Below are 24,552 nucleotides of genomic sequence, written 5' to 3' on the forward strand. Positions count from 1 at the left end.
TCGGATCCAGGAGGGAAACAAATGGAAAACGGCCATCGACACTCCCCTGGGCCATTTCGAGTACCTTGTCATGCCCTTCGGCCTCACCAATGCCACTGCAGTTTTCCAGACCTTGATCAATGATGTCCTCCACAACATGCTCAATCGTTTCATCTTCGTATACCTGGACGATATCCTCATCTCTCTCCCGGGACCCGGAGGAAAACACCCAACACGTCAGTCTTGTGTTGCACCGACTACTGGAGAACAAGCTTTTTGTCAAGGCGGAGAAGTGTGAGTTTCATGTAACCACCGTCAGCTTCCTTGGCTTCATCATCCAGCAGGGCCAGGTGAGGGCAGATCCAGCAAAGGTGCAGGCAGTGGTTGAGTGGCCCACGCCCACCACTCACAAACAGCTACAGCGGTTCCTTGGATTTGCCCATTTCTACAGACGGTTCATCCGAGACTACAGCAAAGTAGCTGCCCCCCTCATGCAACTCACCTCCACCCCACTTGTTTCGCTCAAAGCATCCAAGGACTCTCCGATACGTGGAAGAGGGAAAGCATCTCGCCGTGTTCTCACATTAAGTTGCCTGTAATCCACACAGAGCTGTGCTATATGCATTTTGACTTCCTCATACTGGCTTGGGGGTATACGTCGTTAACGCTGCCTAACCTGGGCTCCATCTAGGACCGGAATCTCATGCTCTATCATGTTTGTAAATCCCAAATCCATGTCTGACTTCGCGAAGACCCCAGAATGTTTACTCAAGAGCTGCCTTACTTTCTGTACCTGTTCACCAGTCAGCCCTGACAATTCTGCGCCTCCGCAGCACAATCAGGTTGTTCGCACAACAAGATCAACATCTGAACTTGAATCTGCTCCATGAGGACAGAACCAGAACTACAGGATCACTGTGACCACAGGGGGGCAGCGTGGACTCACACAGACCTGAAGACCTGATTCTCCAAATCCAGTCTGATGGACTTTCAATGTTAAATTATTTTAAATTATGTTAAATACATGTTTTTATATATATATATATATATATATATATATATATATATATACACATATGTATATGCATATACATATATCTATATGTATACATACATATATGTATTCATGTCAATAGAAAACACCATATGGATGTTTTGTACTGATGTATAACTAATATTACATTTTAACTATGTTTGGTGTTTTATTTGATTGAATCTGAACCGGTTCCAAGACTCATGTGGATCACATGTTTACTCTCCCTGACTAAACCCCCAGGATGCACTGCGGTTTCTAAAACACACCTGTAAAACCCAACCAGGTTTCATCTGTTTCTCACTGATTACTGATCATTGATTAACGTCATTGATGTCCCCAACACTAGCTTTTGTTTTGTCCTGATACTAAAACTACATGTCACCATTCACTCACACGTCACTATTCACTCACACGTCACTATTCACTCACTCACACGTCACCATTCACTCACACGTCACCATTCACTCACACGTCACCATTCACACGTCACTATTCACTCACACGTCACCATTCACTCACACGTCACCATTCACACGTCACTATTCACTCACACGTCACCATTCACTCACTCGTCACCATTCACTCACACGTCACCATTCACTCACTCACACGTCACCATTCACTCACTCGTCACCATTCACTCACACGTCACCATTCACTCACTCACACGTCACTATTCACTCACTCACACGTCACCATTCACTCACTCGTCACCATTCACTCACACGTCACCATTCACTCACTCACACGTCACTATTCACTCACACGTCACTATTCACTCACACGTCACCATTCACTCACACGTCACCATTCACACGTCACCATTCACTCACTCGTCACCATTCACTCACTCACACGTCACTATTCACTCACTCGTCACCATTCACACGTCACCATTCACTCACTCACACGTCACCATTCACTCACTCGTCACCATTCACTCACTCACACGTCACTATTCATTCACACGTCACCATTCACTCACTCGTCACCATTCACTCACTCGTCACCATTCACTCACTCGTCACCATTCACTCACTCGTCACCATTCACACGTCACCATTCACTCACACGTCACCATTCACTCACTCGTCACCATTCACTCGTCACCATTCACTCACTCGTCACCATTCACACGTCACCATTCACTCACACGTCACCATTCATTCACACGTCACCATTCACACGTCACTATTCACTCACACGTCACTATTCACTCACACGTCACCATTCACTCACTCGTCACCATTCACTCACTCACTCGTCACCATTCACACGTCACCATTCACTCACACGTCACCATTCACTCACTCACACGTCACCATTCACTCACTCACACGTCACCATTCATTCACACGTCACCATTCACTCACACGTCACCATTCACTCACACGTCACTATTCACTCACACGTCACCATTCACTCACACGTCACTATTCACTCACACGTCACCATTCACTCACACGTCACCATTCACTCACTCGTCACCATTCACTCACACGTCACCATTCACTCACACGTCACCATTCACTCACTCACACGTCACCATTCACTCACTCGTCACCATTCACTCACACGTCACCATTCACTCACTCACACGTCACTATTCACTCACTCACACGTCACCATTCACTCACTCGTCACCATTCACTCACACGTCACCATTCACTCACTCACACGTCACCATTCACTCACACGTCACCATTCACTCACACGTCACCATTCACACGTCACCATTCACTCACTCGTCACCATTCACTCACTCACACGTCACTATTCACTCACTCGTCACCATTCACACGTCACCATTCACTCACTCACACGTCACCATTCACTCACTCGTCACCATTCACTCACTCACACGTCACTATTCATTCACACGTCACCATTCACTCACTCGTCACCATTCACTCACTCGTCACCATTCACTCACTCGTCACCATTCACTCACTCGTCACCATTCACACGTCACCATTCACTCACACGTCACCATTCACTCACTCGTCACCATTCACTCGTCACCATTCACTCACTCGTCACCATTCACACGTCACCATTCACTCACACGTCACCATTCATTCACACGTCACCATTCACACGTCACTATTCACTCACACGTCACTATTCACTCACACGTCACCATTCACTCACTCGTCACCATTCACTCACTCACTCGTCACCATTCACACGTCACCATTCACTCACACGTCACCATTCACTCACTCACACGTCACCATTCACTCACTCACACGTCACCATTCATTCACACGTCACCATTCACTCACACGTCACCATTCACTCACACGTCACCATTCACTCACACGTCACCATTCACTCACACGTCACTATTCACTCACACGTCACCATTCACTCACACGTCACCATTCACTCACTCGTCACCATTCACTCACTCGTCACCATTCACTCACTCGTCACCATTCACTCACTCGTCACCATTCACTCACTCGTCACCATTCACTCACACGTCACCATTCACACGTCACCATTCACTCACACGTCACCATTCACTCACTCGTCACCATTCACTCACTCGTCACCACTCACACGTCACTATTCACTCACTCGTCACCATTCACTCACTCGTCACCACTCACACGTCACCATTCACTCACACGTCACTATTCACTCACTCGTCACTATTCACTCACACGTCACCACTCACACGTCACTATTCACTCACTCGTCACCATTCACTCACTCGTCACCATTCATTCACTCACTCGTCACCATTCACTCACACGTCACCATTCACTCACTCGTCACCATTCACTCACACGTCACCATTCACTCACTCGTCACCATTCACTCACTCGTCACCATTCATTCACTCACTCGTCACCATTCACTCACACGTCACCATTCACTCACTCGTCACCATTCACTCACACGTCACCATTCACACGTCACCATTCACTCACACGTCACCATTCACTCACTCACACGTCACCATTCACTCACACGTCACCATTCACTCACACGTCACCATTCACACGTCACCATTCACTCACACGTCACTATTCACTCACACGTCACCATTCACTCACACGTCACCATTCACACGTCACCATTCACTCACACGTCACCATTCACTCACACGTCACCATTCACTCACTCGTCACCATTCACTCACTCGTCACCATTCATTCACTCACTCGTCACCATTCACTCACACGTCACCATTCACTCACTCGTCACCATTCACTCACACGTCACCATTCACACGTCACCATTCACTCACACGTCACCATTCACTCACTCACACGTCACCATTCACTCACACGTCACCATTCACTCACACGTCACCATTCACTCACACGTCACTATTCACTCACACGTCACCATTCACTCACACGTCACCATTCACACGTCACCATTCACTCACACGTCACCATTCACTCACACGTCACTATTCACTCACTCGTCACCATTCACTCACTCGTCACCACTCACACGTCACCATTCACTCACACGTCACTATTCACTCACACGTCACCATTCACTCACACGTCACTATTCACTCACTCGTCACCATTCACTCACTCGTCACCACTCACACGTCACCATTCACTCACACGTCACTATTCACTCACACGTCACCATTCACTCACACGTCACCATTCACACGTCACCATTCACTCACACGTCACCATTCACTCACACGTCACTATTCACTCACTCGTCACCATTCACTCACTCGTCACCACTCACACGTCACCATTCACTCACACGTCACTATTCACTCACTCGTCACCATTCACTCACACGTCACTATTCACTCACTCGTCACCATTCACTCACTCGTCACCACTCACACGTCACCATTCACTCACACGTCACTATTCACTCACACGTCACCATTCACACGTCACCATTCACTCACACGTCACTATTCACTCACTCGTCACTATTCACTCACACGTCACCACTCACACGTCACTATTCACTCACTCGTCACCATTCACTCACTCGTCACCATTCACTCACTCGTCACCATTCATTCACTCACTCGTCACCATTCACTCACTCACACGTCACCATTCACTCACACGTCACCATTCACTCACTCGTCACCATTCACTCACTCGTCACTATTCACTCACACGTCACCATTCACTCACACGTCACCATTCACTCACTCGTCACCATTCACTCACACGTCACCATTCACACGTCACCATTCACTCACACGTCACCATTCACTCACTCGTCACTATTCACTCACACGTCACCATTCACTCACACGTCACCATTCACTCACTCGTCACTATTCACTCACACGTCACCATTCACTCACACGTCACCATTCACTCACTCGTCACTATTCACTCACACGTCACCATTCACTCACACGTCACCATTCACTCACACGTCACCATTCACTCACTCGTCACCATTCACTCACTCGTCACCATTCACTCACTCGTCACCATTCACTCACTCGTCACTATTCACTCACACGTCACCATTCACTCACACGTCACCATTCACTCACTCGTCACTATTCACTCACACGTCACCATTCACTCACTCGTCACCATTCACTCACTCGTCACCATTCACTCACTCGTCACTATTCACTCACACGTCACCATTCACTCACACGTCACCATTCACTCACTCGTCACCATTCACTCACACGTCACCATTCACTCACACGTCACCATTCACTCACTCGTCACCATTCACTCACACGTCACCATTCACTCACTCGTCACTATTCACTCACACGTCACCATTCACTCACACGTCACCATTCACTCACTCGTCACTATTCACTCACACGTCACCATTCACTCACACGTCACCATTCACTCACACGTCACCATTCACTCACTCGTCACCATTCACTCACTCGTCACCATTCACTCACACGTCACCATTCACTCACACGTCACCATTCACTCACTCGTCACCATTCACACGTCACCATTCACTCACTCGTCACCATTCACTCACTCACTCGTCACCATTCACTCACACGTCACCATTCACTCACACGTCACCATTCACTCATTCTCTAACTTCTTTCTTGCCTTCTTGAACCGTTTTATTTAAATTGACTTTTTCTTGTGAAACGTATGAAAAGCAGCGTTTCTATTTGTCTTTACTAGATTCTAACGGACCGACATTGAGGAGTTAAACGATTAACAGGTTACTGGATCAGGTCCTGATAGAGGACTGGTTACCGTGGTAACAGGATCTACGGAAGCTCCTTATGCTGAAACGATGAAGAAGACCATGTGATCAAAAGCTCCTGAGAATCTGGTTTTAAGAATAAACTTTTAATCTAAATTACATTTTAAAAACATGAACAATGTTTTAATAGTTTGAGTTTTTCTTTTGCAGAAATGAGCTTCCGACTCAACTAAACATTTACGTGACAAACAAAGTGATGTTTTCTTCCTGCTTTCAAATATAAATTAATTTGACTACACCAACAACAACAACACAGACAGGAAGTAGAAAAACTGTTTCTAACGTTTACAGTTAACTTTTTACAAAAATCTCCCAAAAACACATCAATTCAAGATCAGGTTCTCCTCTTCCTCTTCCTCACCTGTTTACATAGACGGAGCATAATATGAATCTTGAAAACAAATAATAATAATTATTGTTATTATTAATGCAGGTTTAATATGAAATATTTATCACTAAATAAGCAGAAGAGGACAGAGGTCACGTGATCAGGAGGACAGAGGTCACGTGAATAGGAGGACAGAGGTCACGTGATCAGGAGGGCAGAGGTCACGTGATCAGGAGGACAGAGGTCACGTGAATAGGAGGGCAGAGGTCACGTGAATAGGAGGACAGAGGTCACGTGATCAGGAGGACAGAGGTCACGTGATCAGAGGTCACGTGATCAGGAGGGCAGAGGTCAGGAGGACAGAGGTCACGTGATCAGAGGTCACGTGATCAGGAGGGCAGAGGTCAGGAGGACAGAGGTCACATGACCAGGAGGGCAGAGGTCACGTGATCAGCTGACGATGAAAAGCACCTGAACGCTTGAAGTATTTGAAGGATGAATTTAAATACTAAAGGTTTGTTCTTAGATCTTCAGTTCACTTGAACCTGGACCACCAGGATCCACAGCAGCGGATCCAGCTGATGGTCCTGCAGGTGTGAGTTCTCTACATGAGGGTCCCTGTTGAACCACTTTGAGAGTCTCATAAGTGCGGTGAGTCCTGATTGGCTGACGGTTCAGGTCACAGCATCTCTAGGAGGATGAGGTGACGCGCCCCGACGTCGTCACCTTCGGCGAATACTCCGCCTCCTCCTTGTTGGGGTGGGAGGAGTTATCCGACCTGCTGCGGCTGAACTCCGCCCCCACGATGGGCCCGCTGGACTTGGCGTTGGGGCGCAGGCAGGCGGTGCAGCACAGCAGCGTCTTCAGGAAGGCGCGGCGCATCTCGTTGCTGGTCAGCGTGTAGATGAGCGGGTTCATGGCGGAGTTCAGGACGGCGAGCGCCAGAAACCATTCGGCCTTGTAGAGGATCGAACAGCTCAGCGTCTCGCAGGCGGCGTCCAGCAGCAGGAGGATGAAGAGTGGCGCCCAGCAGGCGATGAAGCAGCTCAGGACGATGATGACGGTCTTCAGCAGCGCCATCGACTTCTCCGAGCTCTTGATGTTGGCGGCGCCGCCGGCGCGGCCGTTGGTCACCTTGCGGAAGACGAGCGTGCGGCTGCGCGTGCGCACCAGGGCGTAGATGCGGGCGTACAGCACCACGATGGCCAGGAGGATGACGCTGAACACGGTGGTGCAGAACAGGATGTAGGTCTTGTGGTAGAGCGGCAGCACGGTGGAGCAGCGCGTCACGCTGAGGATGCAGTTCCAGCCCATCACCGGCAGGCCGCCCAGCGCTGCCGCCACCATCCACACGGCGCTGATGAGCAGGAAGACGCGGCACGTGTTGCCGTTGTTGTGCAGCTTCATCTGCAGCATGGTCAGATGGCGCTCGATGGCGATGGCCAGCAGGCTGAAGACAGACGCCGCCAGCGCCACGAACATGCTGCCCTCCCGGATGAACCACTGCGTGGGCGTCAGCTTGTAGGTGTTGGCGCCCGACAGCAGGATGTTGGCGGTGTACACGACGCCGGCCAGCAGGTCCGACAGCGCCAGGTTCCCGATGAAGTAGTACATGGGCTTGTGGAACTTCTTGGTCCTCCAGATGGTCGTCAGGACCAGGATGTTCTCCAGGATGATGAAGCAGCACACAATGATGAAGACCACGGAGTCCGCCTTCAGGCCCGAGTCCTGCTGCGTCTTTCGGAACTTCCCGGTGTAGTTGTAGTGTTTGGCGATCAGGTCGGAGTAACCGGGCTCAGCCATGGCCTGCAGGGTTAGCAGGAGTCCAGCAGGGGAAGCAGGAGTCCAGCAGGAGGCAGCAGGAGTCCTGCAGGGTTAGCAGGAGTCCAGCAGGGGAAGCAGGAGTCCAGCAGGAGGCAGCAGGAGTCCAGCAGGAGTCCTGCAGAGTTAGCAGGAGTCCAGCAGGGGCACCAGGAGTCCTACAGGGGCAGCAGGAGTCCTGCAGGGTTAGCAGGAGTCCAGCAGGAGTCCAGCAGGAGGCAGCAGGAGTCCAGCAGGGGCACCAGGAGTCCACCAGGAGGCAGCAGGAGTCCTACAGGGGTAGCAGGAGTCCAGCAGGGTTAGCAGGAATCCACCAGGAGGCAGCAGGAGTCCAGCAGGGGCACCAGGAGTCCAGCAGGAGTCCTACAGGGGTAGCAGGAGTCCTGCAGGGTTAGCAGGAGTCCACCAGGAGGCAGCAGGGGCACCAGGAGTCCAGCAGGAGTCCACCAGGAGGCAGCAGGAGTCCAGCAGGAGTCCAGCAGGAGGCAGCAGGAGTCCAGCAGGAGGCAGCAGGAGTCCTGCAGAGTTAGCCGGAGTCCAGCAGGGGCACCAGGAGTCCACCAGGAGGTGCTGCGCCCTCACACTCAGTCCTTTATGTCAGGGAGAGGCCCTGAAGACCTGGTCCTGCTGCTGGAGGGGGTCATGGTCCTGGTCCTGCAAAGACATTCAGATCATTAGTGACTGAAAAAACGTCAGCCACTAAAATAAATAGTTACTTTATAAATATAAATGTACAAATATAAATAAAAGTTCCTAAACATTCAAACTGGTTCTAACAGCTCAATAAACATAACAATATAACATTTCTGTCTTTGAGGACAAAGTTCATAGAAACTCAAAACCAAACAGTAACTGACCTCTGATCAGCTGCTCAGGAAGGAACAAACAAACAAACAAACAAACAAACAAACAAACAAAAACATTATAAACGGCTTCTCATTCACAAACACAGGATTTTTAGAAGTTTCCTTTAAGAGAATTAAACCACAGACTTCATTTTAAACCTTCACACATAAACATAAAGTTATTGATTATTCATCAAGAAAGAGTTTAGTGTGAATCGAATATTAATTAGTTCTCATTCATGTTTAAACGTCCGTTGGAAATTCATTATCAAAAAGGACTAAAAGTCTTCATCTCTTTATTATTATTATTATTTCCTTATGGTTGTTATTATTAATACTGTCAAGTCTTTATTGTGTCTCCCTCCGTTAAAACCCGTCGACGTTAAACTGAACTCTCGTTCTGCGGATTAAAACTTGAATTTAATTCATAAAAACATAAACATTAAAAAAATATTCACGTGAATATCAAAAGATCATAAAACGTGTTTAAAAGGAGAAAAATGTTACATGTTACCTTCAGAGCCACGAAGAAGACCCGACCGACCGACAGCGGAGCCTCATGAAGAAGAGGGAGGGGAGGGGGGGGGGGGGGGGGGGGGGACCGACAGCGGAGCCTCATGAAGAAGAGGGAGGGGGAGGGGGGGGGGGGGGGGGGGGGGACCGACAGCGGAGCCTCATGAAGAAGAGGGAGGGGGAGGGGGGGGGGGGGGGGGGACCGACAGCGGAGCCTCATGAAGAAGAGGGAGGGGGGGGGGGGGGGGGGGGGGGGACCGACAGCGGAGCCTCATGAAGAAGAGGGAGGGGAGGGGGGGGGTGGGGGGACGACAGCGGAGCCTCATGAAGAAGAGGGAGGGGAGGGGGGGGGGTGGGGGGAGACAGCGGAGCCTCATGAAGAAGAGGGAGGGGAGGGGGGGGGGGGGGGGGGACAGCGGAGCCTCATGAAGAAGAGGGAGGGGAGGGTGGGGGGGGGGGGGGGGGGGACCGACAGCGGAGCCTCATGAAGAAGAGGGAGGGGAGGGGGGGGGGGGGGGGGGGGGACCGACAGCGGAGCCTCATGAAGAAGAGGGAGGGGGGGGGGGGGGGGACCGACAGCGGAGCCTCATGAAAGAAGGAGGGAGGGGGGGGGGGGGGGGGGGACCGACAGCGGAGCCTCATGAAGAAGAGGGAGGGGAGGGGAGGGGGGGGGGGGGGGACCGACAGCGGAGCCTCATGAAGAAGAGGGAGGGGAGGGGAGGGGGGGGGGGGGGGGACCGACAGCGGAGCCTCATGAAGAAGAGGAGGGGGGGGGGGGGGGGGGGGGGGGGGGACCGACAGCGGAGCCTCATGAAGAAGAGGGAGGGGGGGGGGGGGGGACCGACAGCGGAGCCTCATGAAGAAGAGGGAGGGGAGGGGGGGGGGGGGGGGGGGGGGGGACCGACAGCGGAGCCTCATGAAGAAGAGGGAGGGAGGGGAGGGGGGGGGGGGGGACCGACAGCGGAGCCTCATGAAGAAGAGGGAGGGGAGGGGTGTATATATATATATATATATATATATATATATATATATATATATATATATATATATATACACAGGGGTATATATATATACAGTGGGTACAGAAAGTATTCAGACCCCTTTAAATGTTTCATTGCAGCCATTTGCTAAAATCAAAAAAGTTCATTTTATATCATTAATGTATTCAGCACCCAATCTTGCCAGTAAAAAAACAGATTTATTAAAAAAGAAAAGTGAAATATCACATGGTCATAAGTATTACTTTTATAACTATTATAACCTTTTTGAGCTAGTACGGCCATGAGTGTTCTTGCAAATGATGCAACAAGTTGTTCACACCTGTATTTGGGGATCCTCTCCAGTTCCGTCAGGTTGGATGCTGAACGTTGGTGGACAGACGATTCCAGGTCTCTTCAGAGATGCTCCACTGGGCGCTCTGGAAGAGGTCTTCTTCCAGGAGGTCTCTGGACAGTCGTCCCGTCCCTGCAGCTGAAGAACACCGTGTGTCTGTTGGGGTTGTAGTGGGCAGGTGATGAGCAGAGCCTGGTTTTTCTCCACACATACCGCTTAGAATTAACGCCAACAAGTTCAATCTTGGTCTCATCAGACCAGAGAATCTTATATAGTCTGGGAGTCCTTCATGTGGGCTTTCATGTCTTGCACTGAGGAGAGGCTTCGTCGGGCCACTCTGCCATGAAGCCCCGACTGGTGGAGGGCTGCAGTGATAGTTGACTTTGTGGAACGTTCTCCCATCTCCCTACTGCCTCTCTGGAGCTCAGCCAGTGATCTTTGGGTTCTTCTTTACCTCTCACCAAGGCTCTTCTCCTACGATTGCGCAGATTGACTGGAAGGCCAGGTCTAGGAATAGTTCAGGTCATCCAAAACTTCTTCCATTTAAGGATTATGGAGGCCACTGTGCTCATAGGAACCTCGAGTGCTGCAGACATTCTTGTGTAGGATCTCCAGATCTGTGCCACCATTCTGTCTCTGAGCTCCTTGGCAGTTCCTTGGACCTCATGGTTCTCATTGGCTCTGCCATGCAATGTGAGCTGTAAGGTCTTCTATAGACAGGTGTGTGTGCCTTTCCTAATCAAGTCCAATCAGTTTAATTAAACACAGCTGGACTCCAATGAAGGAGTGGAACCATCTCAAGGAGGATCAGAAGAAATGGACCGCATGGGAGTTAAATATGAGTCACAGCAAAGGGTCTGAATACTTATGACAAGGTGATATTTCAGTTTTTCTTTTTTAATAAATTTGCAAACATTTCTACATTTCTTTTTTTTCCTGTCAAGATGTGGTGCTGAGTACATTAATGAGAAGTAAAATGAACCTTTTCGATTTGAGCAAATGGCTGCAATGAAACAAAGCGTGAACAATTTAAAGGGGTCTGAATACTTTCCGTACCCTCTGTATATTTTTATATATATATATATATATATATATATAGAGGGGGCATCGGGAGGCGGCACAGAGGGGGGCATCGGGAACCAGACTGGGCTGCAGCACGGAGGCGGCAGCGGAAACTCAACGCCGTCCGGAAGCGGCAGTTGCAGCCCGACACAGACCGGGGGTTCGGTCCCCCAGCTCCAGGACTGGGGAGGCGCGAACCTTGCCCGGAGGCTACGTGGCCCACCATAAGCCAGGCGGGTCCCCTTGAATGGGTCAGGGGCACAGAACCCAACACAGTCCGAGGGTTCGGACCCCCAGCTACGGGACTGGGGAGGCGCGAACCCCCGGACTTGCCCCTGTATCCTAAAACATCCCCCAGCAGCCTATAAGCCTATAGCAGCATATCAAGGGCTGGACCAGGGCAAACCTGATTCAGCCCTAACTATAAGCACTATTAAAGAGGAAAGTCTTAAATCTGTTCTTGAATGAGGTGACTGTGTCTGCCTCCAGGACTGAAAGTGGATGCTGGTTCCATAAAAGAGGAGCTTGATAACTGAAGGCTCTGGCTCCCATCCTACTTTTTAGGACTCTAGGAACCACAAGTAGCCCCGCATTTAGTGAGCAGCTCTCTAGTGGGGAAATATGGTACTACAAGCTCCTTAAGATATGATGGTGCATCACCAATCAAGGCTTTGTAGGTGAGGAGAAGAATTTTAAATGTGATTCTTGATTTTACAGGGAGCCAGTGCAGAGCAGCTAATACAGGAGTCATGTGATCTCTTTTCTTAGTTTGTGTGAGTACACGAGCTGCAGCATTCTGGATCAACTGGAGGGATTTAAGAGACTTATTAGAGCAGCCTGATAATAAGGAGTTGCAGTAATCTAGTCTGGAAGTAACAAACGTGTGAACCAGCTTTTCTGCATCTTTTTGAGACAAGATGTGCCTGATTTTTGAGATGTTACGTATCTATATGAAATGTGATCAGCTCTTTGAGTTTCATTTCTTCCAGTGTTTCAGTTTTTTCTAAGAATCATCGCTGAATTATTTCCACCAACTAATGAACTAACCTTGCATCTCCAGATGTGTTTGTGATAAACTGAAGGATGTCCTTAAAAGGACTCTGGAATCAGAACCAAACCAAGAACACATGAAACTGAAACTGAACCAGGATCTGACTGTGGGTTCCAGTAAGATTCCACTCTCATTCCACTATAGTGCCAGTATAAATCAGATACATTCCCAGTATATTCCCAGTAGTTTATTGAGAGTACATTAACTGGGAATGCCTGAAGAAACATGTTGAAAGACGGTGAAATCTTACTGGGAACATAATGGTTGTTGGTCATATGACCAGTCTCCAGTTTGCCGCTCAGAGTCTGAAAGTGGAGCTGAGATGAGGTAGGGGGATCTGCGGTGGGGTGAGGGTCTGAAGAGGGGGGTTTGAGGGGGTCTGAAGAGGGGAACAAAGGTCTTTTTCCTCAGAGCTGCATAGCTGAGCATCACCATGACGACGACTGGAGGAAACCAGAGGAACCGAGCAGAAGAACAACTTAGTTAGACCCTGTTAGAGCTTGGTAGACACTGTTAAACTCTGTTAGACCCTGGTAGACCCTGGTAGACTCTGCAGGTTGGACACAAATCTACCCAGAATGCATTGTTGGACAATATTGATGGATTCTGATCAGGCTGGATCGTCTCCAACAAGACTTTTATTTTATTACATTACACACTTCAATACTTCTATGTTAGCACGTTAGCATGTTAGCACCAACTCTGAATGAATCCAGTCGCTCCGTCCCCTCTGCAGCTGAGCCTAACCACGCCCCGCCGCCACAGTATCATAAAACAAAATCTGGCACATCTTGTCTCAAAGCGGGTTGGTGATGGGGTAGGGGGAGGAGGGGTGGGGGGGTCTCTTAGCATTCAGCAGTGCGCTCATTAGAAATGCAAAGCTGAGTGTTGGAGCTGCTGGCCTGAATGAGTCGCCTTTGTCCTGTAATTGGAGATGTTTCTGTGGGAGCCACAAAGAAACCAGGGCCTCCACCACCTCCACCATCACTCTACATCACCTCCAACAACCCCATTACCCTCCATCACCCAATCACCTCCAACACCCCCATCAACTCCATCAGCCCCCCTCCTCTCTGACTCACCCACCTGAATTTGTATGAATGAATGGTACTCACCAAATTTGGCAAGCTTGTCAGGCTTGGTGAAAATAGCCATCTGATATAGATGTCAAATTTGGGTTAAAGAAAATTACTCTCTAGCGCCCCTTCGAAGTTGGCCCGGCGGTGTCCGATTGACTTGAATTCTTTCTACAAAAAAGCCTCTCAGAACCCTAAGTTCTGCCTACTTAGATTTTCCGCCATTTTTAATTTTGTGAAAAACACATAATTGGGCACTTCTCCTACACGCTGGGTCCGATTCATACCAAACTTTCTGTCGATCATGATTGAAGTTATATCACCGACATTTATCAAAATGTTATCTCATTGTGTTAAGGAGATATGGACCAATGAACCTCTTCAACATTATTGAGACTAATTACTCAAAACTTGCAGTATATGTGCACATTGCATCCTGTAACATGCATGGATAATCTTGTGTGATTTAAACACTAGGGGGCGCTACATTAATTCGCCCAGTTTGTCATTTTTTGTCATTTTGTCATTTTTTGCCATATTACTTTTACACAATCCTCCCATAATGTATCCGATCGACTTCGATTTTGTTTAAGAATGATCTGAAGACCTTAAAGATGAATAGTTATCAAAATGGTGAGTTTATACCGAAATACCTTGACGTGGCGTGGACCCGAATACACACCCACTTTGTGTGGTTTGTTATGTTATAGAATGTTGCTGTCATTCAAATGTACAAGATCCCATCCACCCCAAAATAATCATGCTGCGGTGCCAGTCCAGGCCTGAACATATTTACATGGAGAAACATTCAAATTTGTCATAGAAACACCTACTAAAAAAATTAAAAGGACAAGTTTTAGACAATAATGTATTCTATCTAGGCTAGTAAACAAAGTAATTAATACATCTAAGGCTTTAGCTCGCCTTGACAGGCGTTCCCGCTGTGACCCGGGTTCACATCCAAACCAGGGCTAATTAATTTTTTTACATTTAATTTACACGTGGTCTACACTTCACGTAGAGACACATGATGCATGTATATGTTTACATTGTCACAGCACCACCTACTGGCTCAACTGGACTTGCTTGAATCTGGCCCAAACTTGTTACAAGTCACGGCCTGAGGACATCGACAAGCTTATTTAAAATAATAGTTTTAAAAACGTACGCCCGGTGGGTGAATGTTCTCGTCTGAGCAGGCCGGCGTCCTGCCAGCGTCCCCGACTGGCGCAAAAGAGCCAGGACCCCTTCATTGCTTCTCACAGCTTTAATTATTATTACTATTATTATTGTTATTATTATTATTAGTACTAGTATAATTATTAGTATTACTATTGTTATTGTTATTATTATTACTACCATGTGAATCCCCACCTCGTTAATATTAAATACTTGATAACCGTTGGTGCTCTCTGTTGGTCCTGACCTCTGTCAGCTGATCAGAGATCAGATTAAACCTGCAGACAGACAACACGTTGATCCTGTTTCTGTCTCGCGGGTCAGGTGACCTTCTCACACACCTGAACTCATCTGGATTTCATCTTATTCTTTATGTTCACAGACAACATGGAGCCTCACTGAGCTTTCTGCACAGCCTTTTCAAAATAAAACTCTAATAAACTAGTTTAATTAGTAGGTGATAATGTGTAGGTCACATGACTCGGTCATCACCTCATACTGCGAAGAGGCCAGGTCCACTGCAGGCTTCTGCTTGGTTGTCCTGGTTCATGAGGTGAACCCAAGAATCAGGACTGATCCAGATTATCTGAAAACAGCATTTATTGTTTACTGTGTCAGACACAGAATCCAGACCAGGACGTGGAGCTGAAGAGAAACAGTTAACAGAGACGGAGCGTTGGTTCTCTGGATGACTGGAGCCGAACAAGCCCTGAACCAAACAAAGGACCACACTCCCCCCCCCTTACCCATCTCCCTCATCCTCCTCCACGGCCCCCATTATGTAACCCTCCAACCATTCCAGTCATTAACTGGTTCCCAGTTAAAGGAGTCAAGGGTGGGGGGGGTGGGGGGGGGGGTCACGTGGTCCAGAGGGGCTTGTTTACCACAACAAGGGGCGACCGAGGGAGAAACAGACTGTGAAGAGAAAGAGAGCTTTTCCCACCGACTCATTCACGACTCCAATGCTTTCACACGCCGTCAACATGGAAACAACCAGAGAAATCCAACCAATCAGCCTCGATTTGGGGTCCAGTCCGTCACCAGGACTCTGTGGGACCAGGTTCCCACAGAGTCCTGCAGAATCCTGCCGATCTGTCTTAACACCAAAACCAATGCTGCTCACTGATTATTAATTAAAAACCTCCAAGAGACACCTAACAGACCCAAGAACTGAACCCCTTTACCTGAACCCTCCAGAACTGAACCCTTTACATGAACCCTCCAGAACTGAACCCTTTACATGAACCCTCCAGAACTGAACCCTTTACATGAACCCTCCAGAACTGAACCCCTTTACCTGAACCCCCCAGAACTGAACCCTTTACATGAACCCTCCAGAACTGAACCCCTTTACCTGAACCCTCCAGAACTGAACCCTTTACATGAACCCTCCAGAACTGAACCCTTTACATGAACCCTCCAGAACTGAACCCTTTACATGAACCCTCCAGAACTGAACCCTTTACATGAACCCTCCAGAACTGAACCCTTTACCTGAACCCTCCAGAACTGAACCCTTTACATGAACCCTCCAGAACTGAACTCCTTTACCTGAACCCTCCAGAACTGAACCCTTTACATGAACCCTCCAGAACTGAACCCTTTACCTGAACCCCCCAGAACTGAACCCTTTACATGAACCCTCCAGAACTGAACCCTTTACATGAACCCTCCAGAACTGAACCCTTTACATGAACCCTCCAGAACTGAACCCTTTACATGAACCCTCCAGAACTGAAATCCTTAACCTGAACCCCCCAGAACTGAACCCTTTACATGAACCCTCCAGAACTGAAATCCTTAACCTGAACCCCCCAGAACTGAACCCTTTACATGAACCCTCCAGAACTGAACCCTTTACATGAACCCTCCAGAACTGAACCCTTTACATGAACCCTCCAGAACTGAAATCCTTAACCTGAACCCTCCAGAACTGAACCCTTTACATGAACCCTCCAGAACTGAACCCTTTACATGAACCCTCCAGAACTGAACTCCTTTACCTGAACCCCCCAGAACTGAACTCCATTACCTGAACCCCCCAGAACTGAAATCCTTTACCTGAACCCTCCAGAACTGAAATCCTTTACCTGAACCCTCCAGAACTGAAATCCTTTACCTGAACCCTCCAGAACTGAAATCCTTTACCTGAACCCTTTAGAACTGAACCCTTTACCTGAACCCTCCAGAACTGAACTCCATTACCTGAACCCCCCAGAACTGAACCCTTTACCTGAACCCCCCAGAACTGAACCCTTTACCTGAACCCTCCAGAACTGAAATCCTTTACCTGAACCCCCCAGAACTTAAATCCTTTACCTGAACCCCCCAGAACTGAACCCTTTACCTGAACCCCCCAGAACTGAACCCTTTACATGAACCCTCCAGAACTTAAATCCTTTACCTGAACCCCCCAGAACTGAACCCTCCAGAACTGAACCCTCCAGAACTGAACCCTCCAGAACTGAACCCCTTTACCTGAACCCTCCAGAACTGAACTCCATCACCTGAACCCTCCAGAACTGAACCCCTTTACCTGAACCCTCCAGAACTGAACCCTCCAGAACTGAACCCCTTTACCTGAACCCTCCAGAACTGAACCCCATTACCTGAACCCTCCAGAACTGAACCCCTTTACCTGAACCCTCCAGAACTGAACCCCATTAACTGAACCCTCCAGAACTGAACCCCTTTACCTGAACCCTCCAGAGTAGTTTTACAGAACCATTAAACTGGACTCACAGTTCCATGTTGACCAGGTTCTGGTTTCAGGAAGGCTGAACTATTTGTAAACGTTGTATTGACGTTTTTGAGTCTGTGTGCTTTATGAAACATACATATTAAATCCACCAGGGTCAACCCTTTGTCTGCCCAGAACGTATATGATCATTATATTGTTTAATCATTATGAATAATAATACTTCAAGATGGCTTCACAGTGCACCAGAGTCATATTAAACACGTGCACAGCCTCCAGCAAGACACGGATTAATGAATGGAGTTTGGTAAGGCGGCTGTGAAGCGGCCGTAAAGCGGCTGTAGCTGTCGTGGACGTTAACAGTTTACGGCATGCCGTGTTCCGGTGTGTCTAGTGAGACGCACGTGAGAACAACAGAGAGCATGCTGTACCTGGTGGGCCTGGGTCTGGGGGACGCGGAGGACATCACGGTGAAGGGTCTGCAGGCGGTGCGGAGCTGCTCCAGGGTCTACCTGGAGGCCTACACCTCCATTCTCACGGTGGGGAAGGAGGCGCTGGTGAGTCCGGAACCAGAACTTAGAGAGTCTGTGTTTAGAACCCAAACACGGGATTAAGACCAGGTTCCTCTGTTGGAGGATTTAAAGCAGCTGCTGAGACTTTAGACGTGTGTCTGTCTGTCATCACAGAGGAGACATCCTGTCTGTCTGTCTGTCTGTCTGTCATCACAGAGGAGACATCCTGTCTGTCTGTCTGTCTGTCATCACAGAGGAGACATCCTGTCTGTCTGTCTGTCTGTCTGTCATCACAGAGGAGACATCCTGTCTGTCTGTCTGTCTGTCTGTCATCACAGAGGAGACATCCTGTCTGTCTGTCTGTCATCACAGAGGAGACATCCTGTCTGTCTGTCTGTCTGTCATCACAGAGGAGACATCCTGTCTGTCTGTCTGTCTGTCATCACAGAGGAGACATCCTGTCTGTCTGTCTGTCTGTCATCACAGAGGAGACATCCTGTCTGTCTGTCTGTCATCACAGAGGAGACATCCTGTCTGTCTGTCTGTCTGTCATCACAGAGGAGACATTCTGTCTGTCTGTCTGTCTGTCATCACAGAGGAGACATTCTGTCTGTCTGTCTGTCTGTCTGTCATCACAGAGGAGACATTCTGTCTGTCTGTCTGTCATCACAGAGGAGACATCCTGTCTGTCTGTCTGTCATCACAGAGGAGACATCCTGTCTGTCTGTCTGTCATCACAGAGGAGACATCCTGTCTGTCTGTCATCACAGAGGAGACATCCTGTCTGTCTGTCTGTCATCACAGAGGAGACATCCTGTCTGTCTGTCTGTCTGTCTGTCATCACAGAGGAGACATTCTGTCTGTCTGTCTGTCTGTCTGTCATCACAGAGGAGACATCCTGTCTGTCTGTCTGTCTGTCTGTCTGTCTGTCATCACAGAGGAGACATTCTGTCTGTCTGTCTGTCTGTCATCACAGAGGAGACATCCTGTCTGTCTGTCTGTCTGTCTGTCTGTCTGTCATCACAGAGGAGACATTCTGTCTGTCTGTCTGTCATCACAGAGGAGACATCCTGTCTGTCTGTCTGTCTGTCATCACAGAGGAGACATCCTGTCTGTCTGTCATCACAGAGGAGACATTCTGTCTGTCTGTCTGTCATCACAGAGGAGACATCCTGTCTGTCTGTCTGTCATCACAGAGGAGACATCCTGTCTGTCTGTCTGTCTGTCATCACAGAGGAGACATTCTGTCTGTCTGTCTGTCTGTCTGTCATCACAGAGGAGACATCCTGTCTGTCTGTCTGTCTGTCTGTCTGTCTGTCATCACAGAGGAGACATTCTGTCTGTCTGTCTGTCATCACAGAGGAGACATCCTGTCTGTCTGTCTGTCATCACAGAGGAGACATTCTGTCTGTCTGTCTGTCATCACAGAGGAGACATCCTGTCTGTCTGTCTGTCATCACAGAGGAGACATCCTGTCTGTCTGTCTGTCTGTCTGTCATCACAGAGGAGACATTCTGTCTGTCTGTCTGTCTGTCATCATAGAGGAGACATCCTGTCTGTCTGTCTGTCTGTCTGTCTGTCATCACAGAGGAGACATCCTGTCTGTCTGTCTGTCTGTCATCACAGAGGAGACATTCTGTCTGTCTGTCTGTCTGTCTGTCATCACAGAGGAGACATCCTGTCTGTCTGTCTGTCTGTCTGTCATCACAGAGGAGACATTCTGTCTGTCTGTCTGTCTGTCTGTCATCACAGAGGAGACATCCTGTCTGTCTGTCTGTCTGTCATCACAGAGGAGACATTCTGTCTGTCTGTCTGTCTGTCATCACAGAGGAGACATCCTGTCTGTCTGTCTGTCATCACAGAGGAGACATCCTGTCTGTCTGTCTGTCATCATAGAGGAGACATCCTGTCTGTCTGTCATCACAGAGGAGACATCCTGTCTGTCTGTCTGTCATCACAGAGGAGACATCCTGTCTGTCTGTCTGTCTGTCATCATAGAGGAGACATCCTGTCTGTCTGTCTGTCTGTCTGTCTGTCATCACAGAGGAGACATCCTGTCTGTCTGTCTGTCTGTCATCATAGAGGAGACATCCTGTCTGTCTGTCTGTCTGTCTGTCATCATAGAGGAGACATCCTGTCTGTCTGTCTGTCTGTCATCACAGAGGAGACATCCTGTCTGTCTGTCTGTCATCATAGAGGAGACATCCTGTCTGTCTGTCATCACAGAGGAGACATCCTGTCTGTCTGTCTGTCTGCCATCACAGAGGAGACATCCTGTCTGTCTGTCTGTCATCACAGAGGAGACATCCTGTCTGTCTGTCTGTCATCATAGAGGAGACATCCTGTCTGTCTGTCTGTCATCACAGGAGACATCCTGTCTGTCTGCCCGTCATCACAGAGGAGACATCCTGTCTGTCTGTCATCACAGAGGAGACATCCTGTCTGTCTGTCTGTCTGTCATCACAGAGGAGACATCCTGTCTGTCTGTCTGTCTGTCATCACAGAGGAGACATCCTGTCTGTCTGTCTGTCTGCCATCACAGAGGAGACATCCTGTCTGTCTGTCTGTCATCACAGAGGAGACATCCTGTCTGTCTGTCTGTCATCATAGAGGAGACATCCTGTCTGTCTGTCTGTCATCATAGAGGAGACATCCTGTCTGTCTGTCTGTCATCACAGGAGACATCCTGTCTGTCTGCCCGTCATCACAGAGGAGACATCCTGTCTGTCTGTCATCACAGAGGAGACATCCTGTCTGTCTGTCTGTCTGTCATCACAGGAGACATCCTGTCTGTCTGTCATCACAGAGGAGACATCCTGTCTGTCTGTCTGTCTGTCATCATAGAGGAGACATCCTGTCTGTCTGTCATCACAGAGGAGACATCCTGTCTGTCTGTCTGTCATCACAGAGGAGACATCCTGTCTGTCTGTCATCACAGAGGAGACATCCTGTCTGTCTGCCCGTCATCACAGAGGAGACATCCTGTCTGTCTGTCATCACAGAGGAGACATCCTGTCTGTCTGTCTGTCATCACAGAGGAGACATCCTGTCTGTCTTCCCGTCATCACAAAGGAGACATCCTGTCTGTCTGTCATCACAGAGGAGACATCCTGTCTGTCTGTCATCAAAGAGGAGACATCCTGTCTGTCTGTCTGTCATCATAGAGGAGACATCCTGTCTGTCTGTCTGTCTGTCTGTCTGTCATCACAGGAGACATCCTGTCTGTCTGCCCGTCATCACAGAGGAGACATCCTGTCTGTCTGTCTGTCATCACAGAGGAGACATCCTGTCTGTCTGTCTGTCATCATAGAGGAGACATCCTGTATGTATGGCTCTGTCTCTCTGTCTGTCTGTCTGTCTGCTTGCCTGTATGTTAGCTGTCTGTCTCTCTGCCTGTCTCATGTTCTTGTGTTGTTGACGCTTCTCCCAGTTCTTTGCTTTTATAAACATATAGCACAGTTAGCATAGCGAGCTAACCCTGAAAAAACATTAACATCAGCACATGTCCAAATATATAATGTACTTATTTAATGTAAAGAGTAAAATACTATAGCTGTCCAGCATTTAGTCTTATTAAGGGTTGGGGTAATAAAAATGTGGGTAATGCTGGGGTTATGGTAATATTGAGTAAAGGGTAATATTTAATAAAGGTTCATTAGGGTAATATTGAATATATATTTATTATTATATTACCCTTTATTCAAAATTCTCCATTACCCTTTATTACCCTCACCCTGTATTACCCCAACCCTTTATTTTACATTACCATAACCCTTTATTACCATAACCCTTTATTACCCTAACCCTCGGCAGTGGTTTAGCAGCTTGTTGGTTACATTAGCAGCATATTAGCTCTTTAAGAAGCATGTTAGTGCTTTAAGCAGTGTGTTAGCTACATTAGCAGCGTGTTATCTTTTTAAGAAGCGCGTTAGCAGTGTGTTAGCTTTTTAAGCAGCGTGTGACCCACGTTAGCAGTGTTTTAGTTACATTAGCAGCTTGTTAGCGCTTTAAGCAGCGTGTTAGCTACATTAGCAGTGTGTTAGCTCTTTAAGCAGTGTGTGACCCACGTTAGCAGTGCCTTAGTTCTGTTAGCAGCGTGTGACCTACGTTAGCAGTGTCTTAGTTACGTTAGCAGCGTGTTAGCGCTTGAAACAGCGTGTTAGCGCTTGAAGCAGCGTGTTAGCGCTTTAAGCAGCATGTTAGCGCTTTAAGCAGCGTGTTAGCTACATTAGCAGTGTGTTAGCTCTTTAAGCAGTGTGTTACCTACGTTAGCAGTGCGTTAGTTCTGTTAGCAGCTTGTTAGCGCTTTAAGCAGCGTGTTAGCTACATGAGCAGTGTGTTAGTTCCGTTAGCAGTGCGTTAGTTCCGTTAGCAGCATGTTAGCTACATTAGCAGTGTGTTAGCTCTTTAAGCAGCGTGTTACCTACGTTAGCAGTGTGTTAGTTATGTTAGCAGAGTGTTAGCTCTTTAGGCAGCATGTTAGCTCTTTAAGCAGTGTGTGACCCACGTTAGCAGTGCGCTAGCTCCGTAAGCAGCGTGTTAGCTACATTAGCAGTGCGTTAGGTCTTTAAGCAGCTTGTTAGCTCTTTAAGCAGTTTGTGACCCACGTTAGCAGTGTGTTAGTTCCGTTAGCAGCATGTTAGCTACATTAGCAGCATGTTAGCTCTTTAAGCAGCGTGGTAACTGTTGTTGTCTTCAGGAGGAATATTATGGGAAGGAGCTTATCCTGGCCGACAGAGACCTGGTTGAACAGGGAGCTGAAGAGATCCTGAAGGATGCTGATGTAACCGATGTGGCATTCCTGGTGGTGGGCGACCCTTTCGGGTGAGTCATGTTGTCCACGTATCAGGACCGTAAGAGCTCCATGCTGCAGCTGCAGCTCGCATTGATCCCACAGAGATCTGCTGTGTCAGCACATGGAGAGTTTGATGTGACCACAGAGCAGCTCGGCCTTCTTTTCTGCACATTTCTGCCCCAAACCAGTTAATAACAGAGTGCAGTCTGCAGCTTGTGGTTTGAAATACTGAGACTCTGTTGACATTTGTTCATGAGAATGTTGGTTTTATAGTTAAGATGAAAAGAGAAGCTGGTTCTGTTTTTGCTCTGCTGAAGACTAAACATGGTCTTTCTTAAATCTGGATTAACCTCTTCTGACCTCAGCATCTGTACGTACTCCGCTATCTGCTATGTAACGGTGGGATCCATAAAAATGGGTTTATTTAACTTAATATCTGCAACTGACTGGCTGTAATAATTATAATATTGTCTTGTTTTGTCAACAGTCAAAGATATTTAGTTTATTGTGAAACGCTAGAGGACCTTCTATAAAATGTCTTCTGTCAACCTGCAGGGCCACCACCCACAGCGACCTGGTGCTGAGAGCAGTGCATTCTGGGATACCGTACAGGGTCATCCACAACGCCTCCATCATGAACGCAGTGGGCTGCTGTGGGTTGCAGGTATTCTTTACCCCAAGCTTAGCCTCACAGGCAGAAATAATATCCTCAACAGTTTATTTTTGTTGTATTAAACTTTATTAAAATGATCGAAGAAATCTCTCACAAGAAACAGAAAAAAAAAAACTTTCAGGGTAAACAAGGTAAGAACCCTTCAGGAGAGATACAGGAGGATCCCTCTCCCCAGATGGACAGAAGAATAGATGTCATGTGACCAGATGAAGTTACAGAGTTACATAAACATTCAATGAATATGACAATTATGAATAATTAGTAGTAGGCATGGACCACGATCCAGACCTCCACAATCCATGAAACAGAAGGAGGGAGCGAGGGGGGGGGGGGGCATCAGCAGGAACATGGCAGGAGGCATCGCGAAAGAGGCCGGACCAATGAGGCCAGGACCTTGAGGCAGGAGGCCCAGAGAAGGATGCAGAGCCATTGGGA

At 48.2% G+C, this 24,552-nt stretch overlaps 2 protein-coding genes across 2 annotated transcripts in view; one reads left to right on the plus strand and one right to left on the minus strand.

Annotated features, from left to right (window-relative positions):
- Nucleotides 1-6,385: 6,385 nt before the first annotated feature.
- On the minus strand, nt 6,386-8,363 carry s1pr1 (sphingosine-1-phosphate receptor 1). The gene has a single exon (XM_034531058.1). It carries the CDS (start codon nt 8,361-8,363, stop codon nt 7,251-7,253), a length of 1,113 nt encoding a protein of 370 aa, XP_034386949.1. The 3' UTR covers nt 6,386-7,250.
- Nucleotides 8,364-18,483: 10,120 nt separating this feature from the next.
- Nucleotides 18,484-24,552, plus strand: part of dph5 (diphthamide biosynthesis 5) — a 12,995-nt gene continuing 6,926 nt past the window's right edge. The window contains exons 1-3 of the mRNA XM_034530929.1: nt 18,484-18,694; nt 23,349-23,473; nt 24,000-24,108. Coding sequence (XP_034386820.1) covers nt 18,509-18,694; nt 23,349-23,473; nt 24,000-24,108 — 420 coding nt within the window. The 5' untranslated portion in view covers nt 18,484-18,508. The remainder of the gene's footprint in view (nt 18,695-23,348; nt 23,474-23,999; nt 24,109-24,552) is intronic.

Source organism: Cyclopterus lumpus, chromosome 4 (assembly GCF_009769545.1).
Source record: "Cyclopterus lumpus isolate fCycLum1 chromosome 4, fCycLum1.pri, whole genome shotgun sequence".
Taxonomy (NCBI): Eukaryota; Metazoa; Chordata; class Actinopteri; order Perciformes; family Cyclopteridae; genus Cyclopterus; species Cyclopterus lumpus.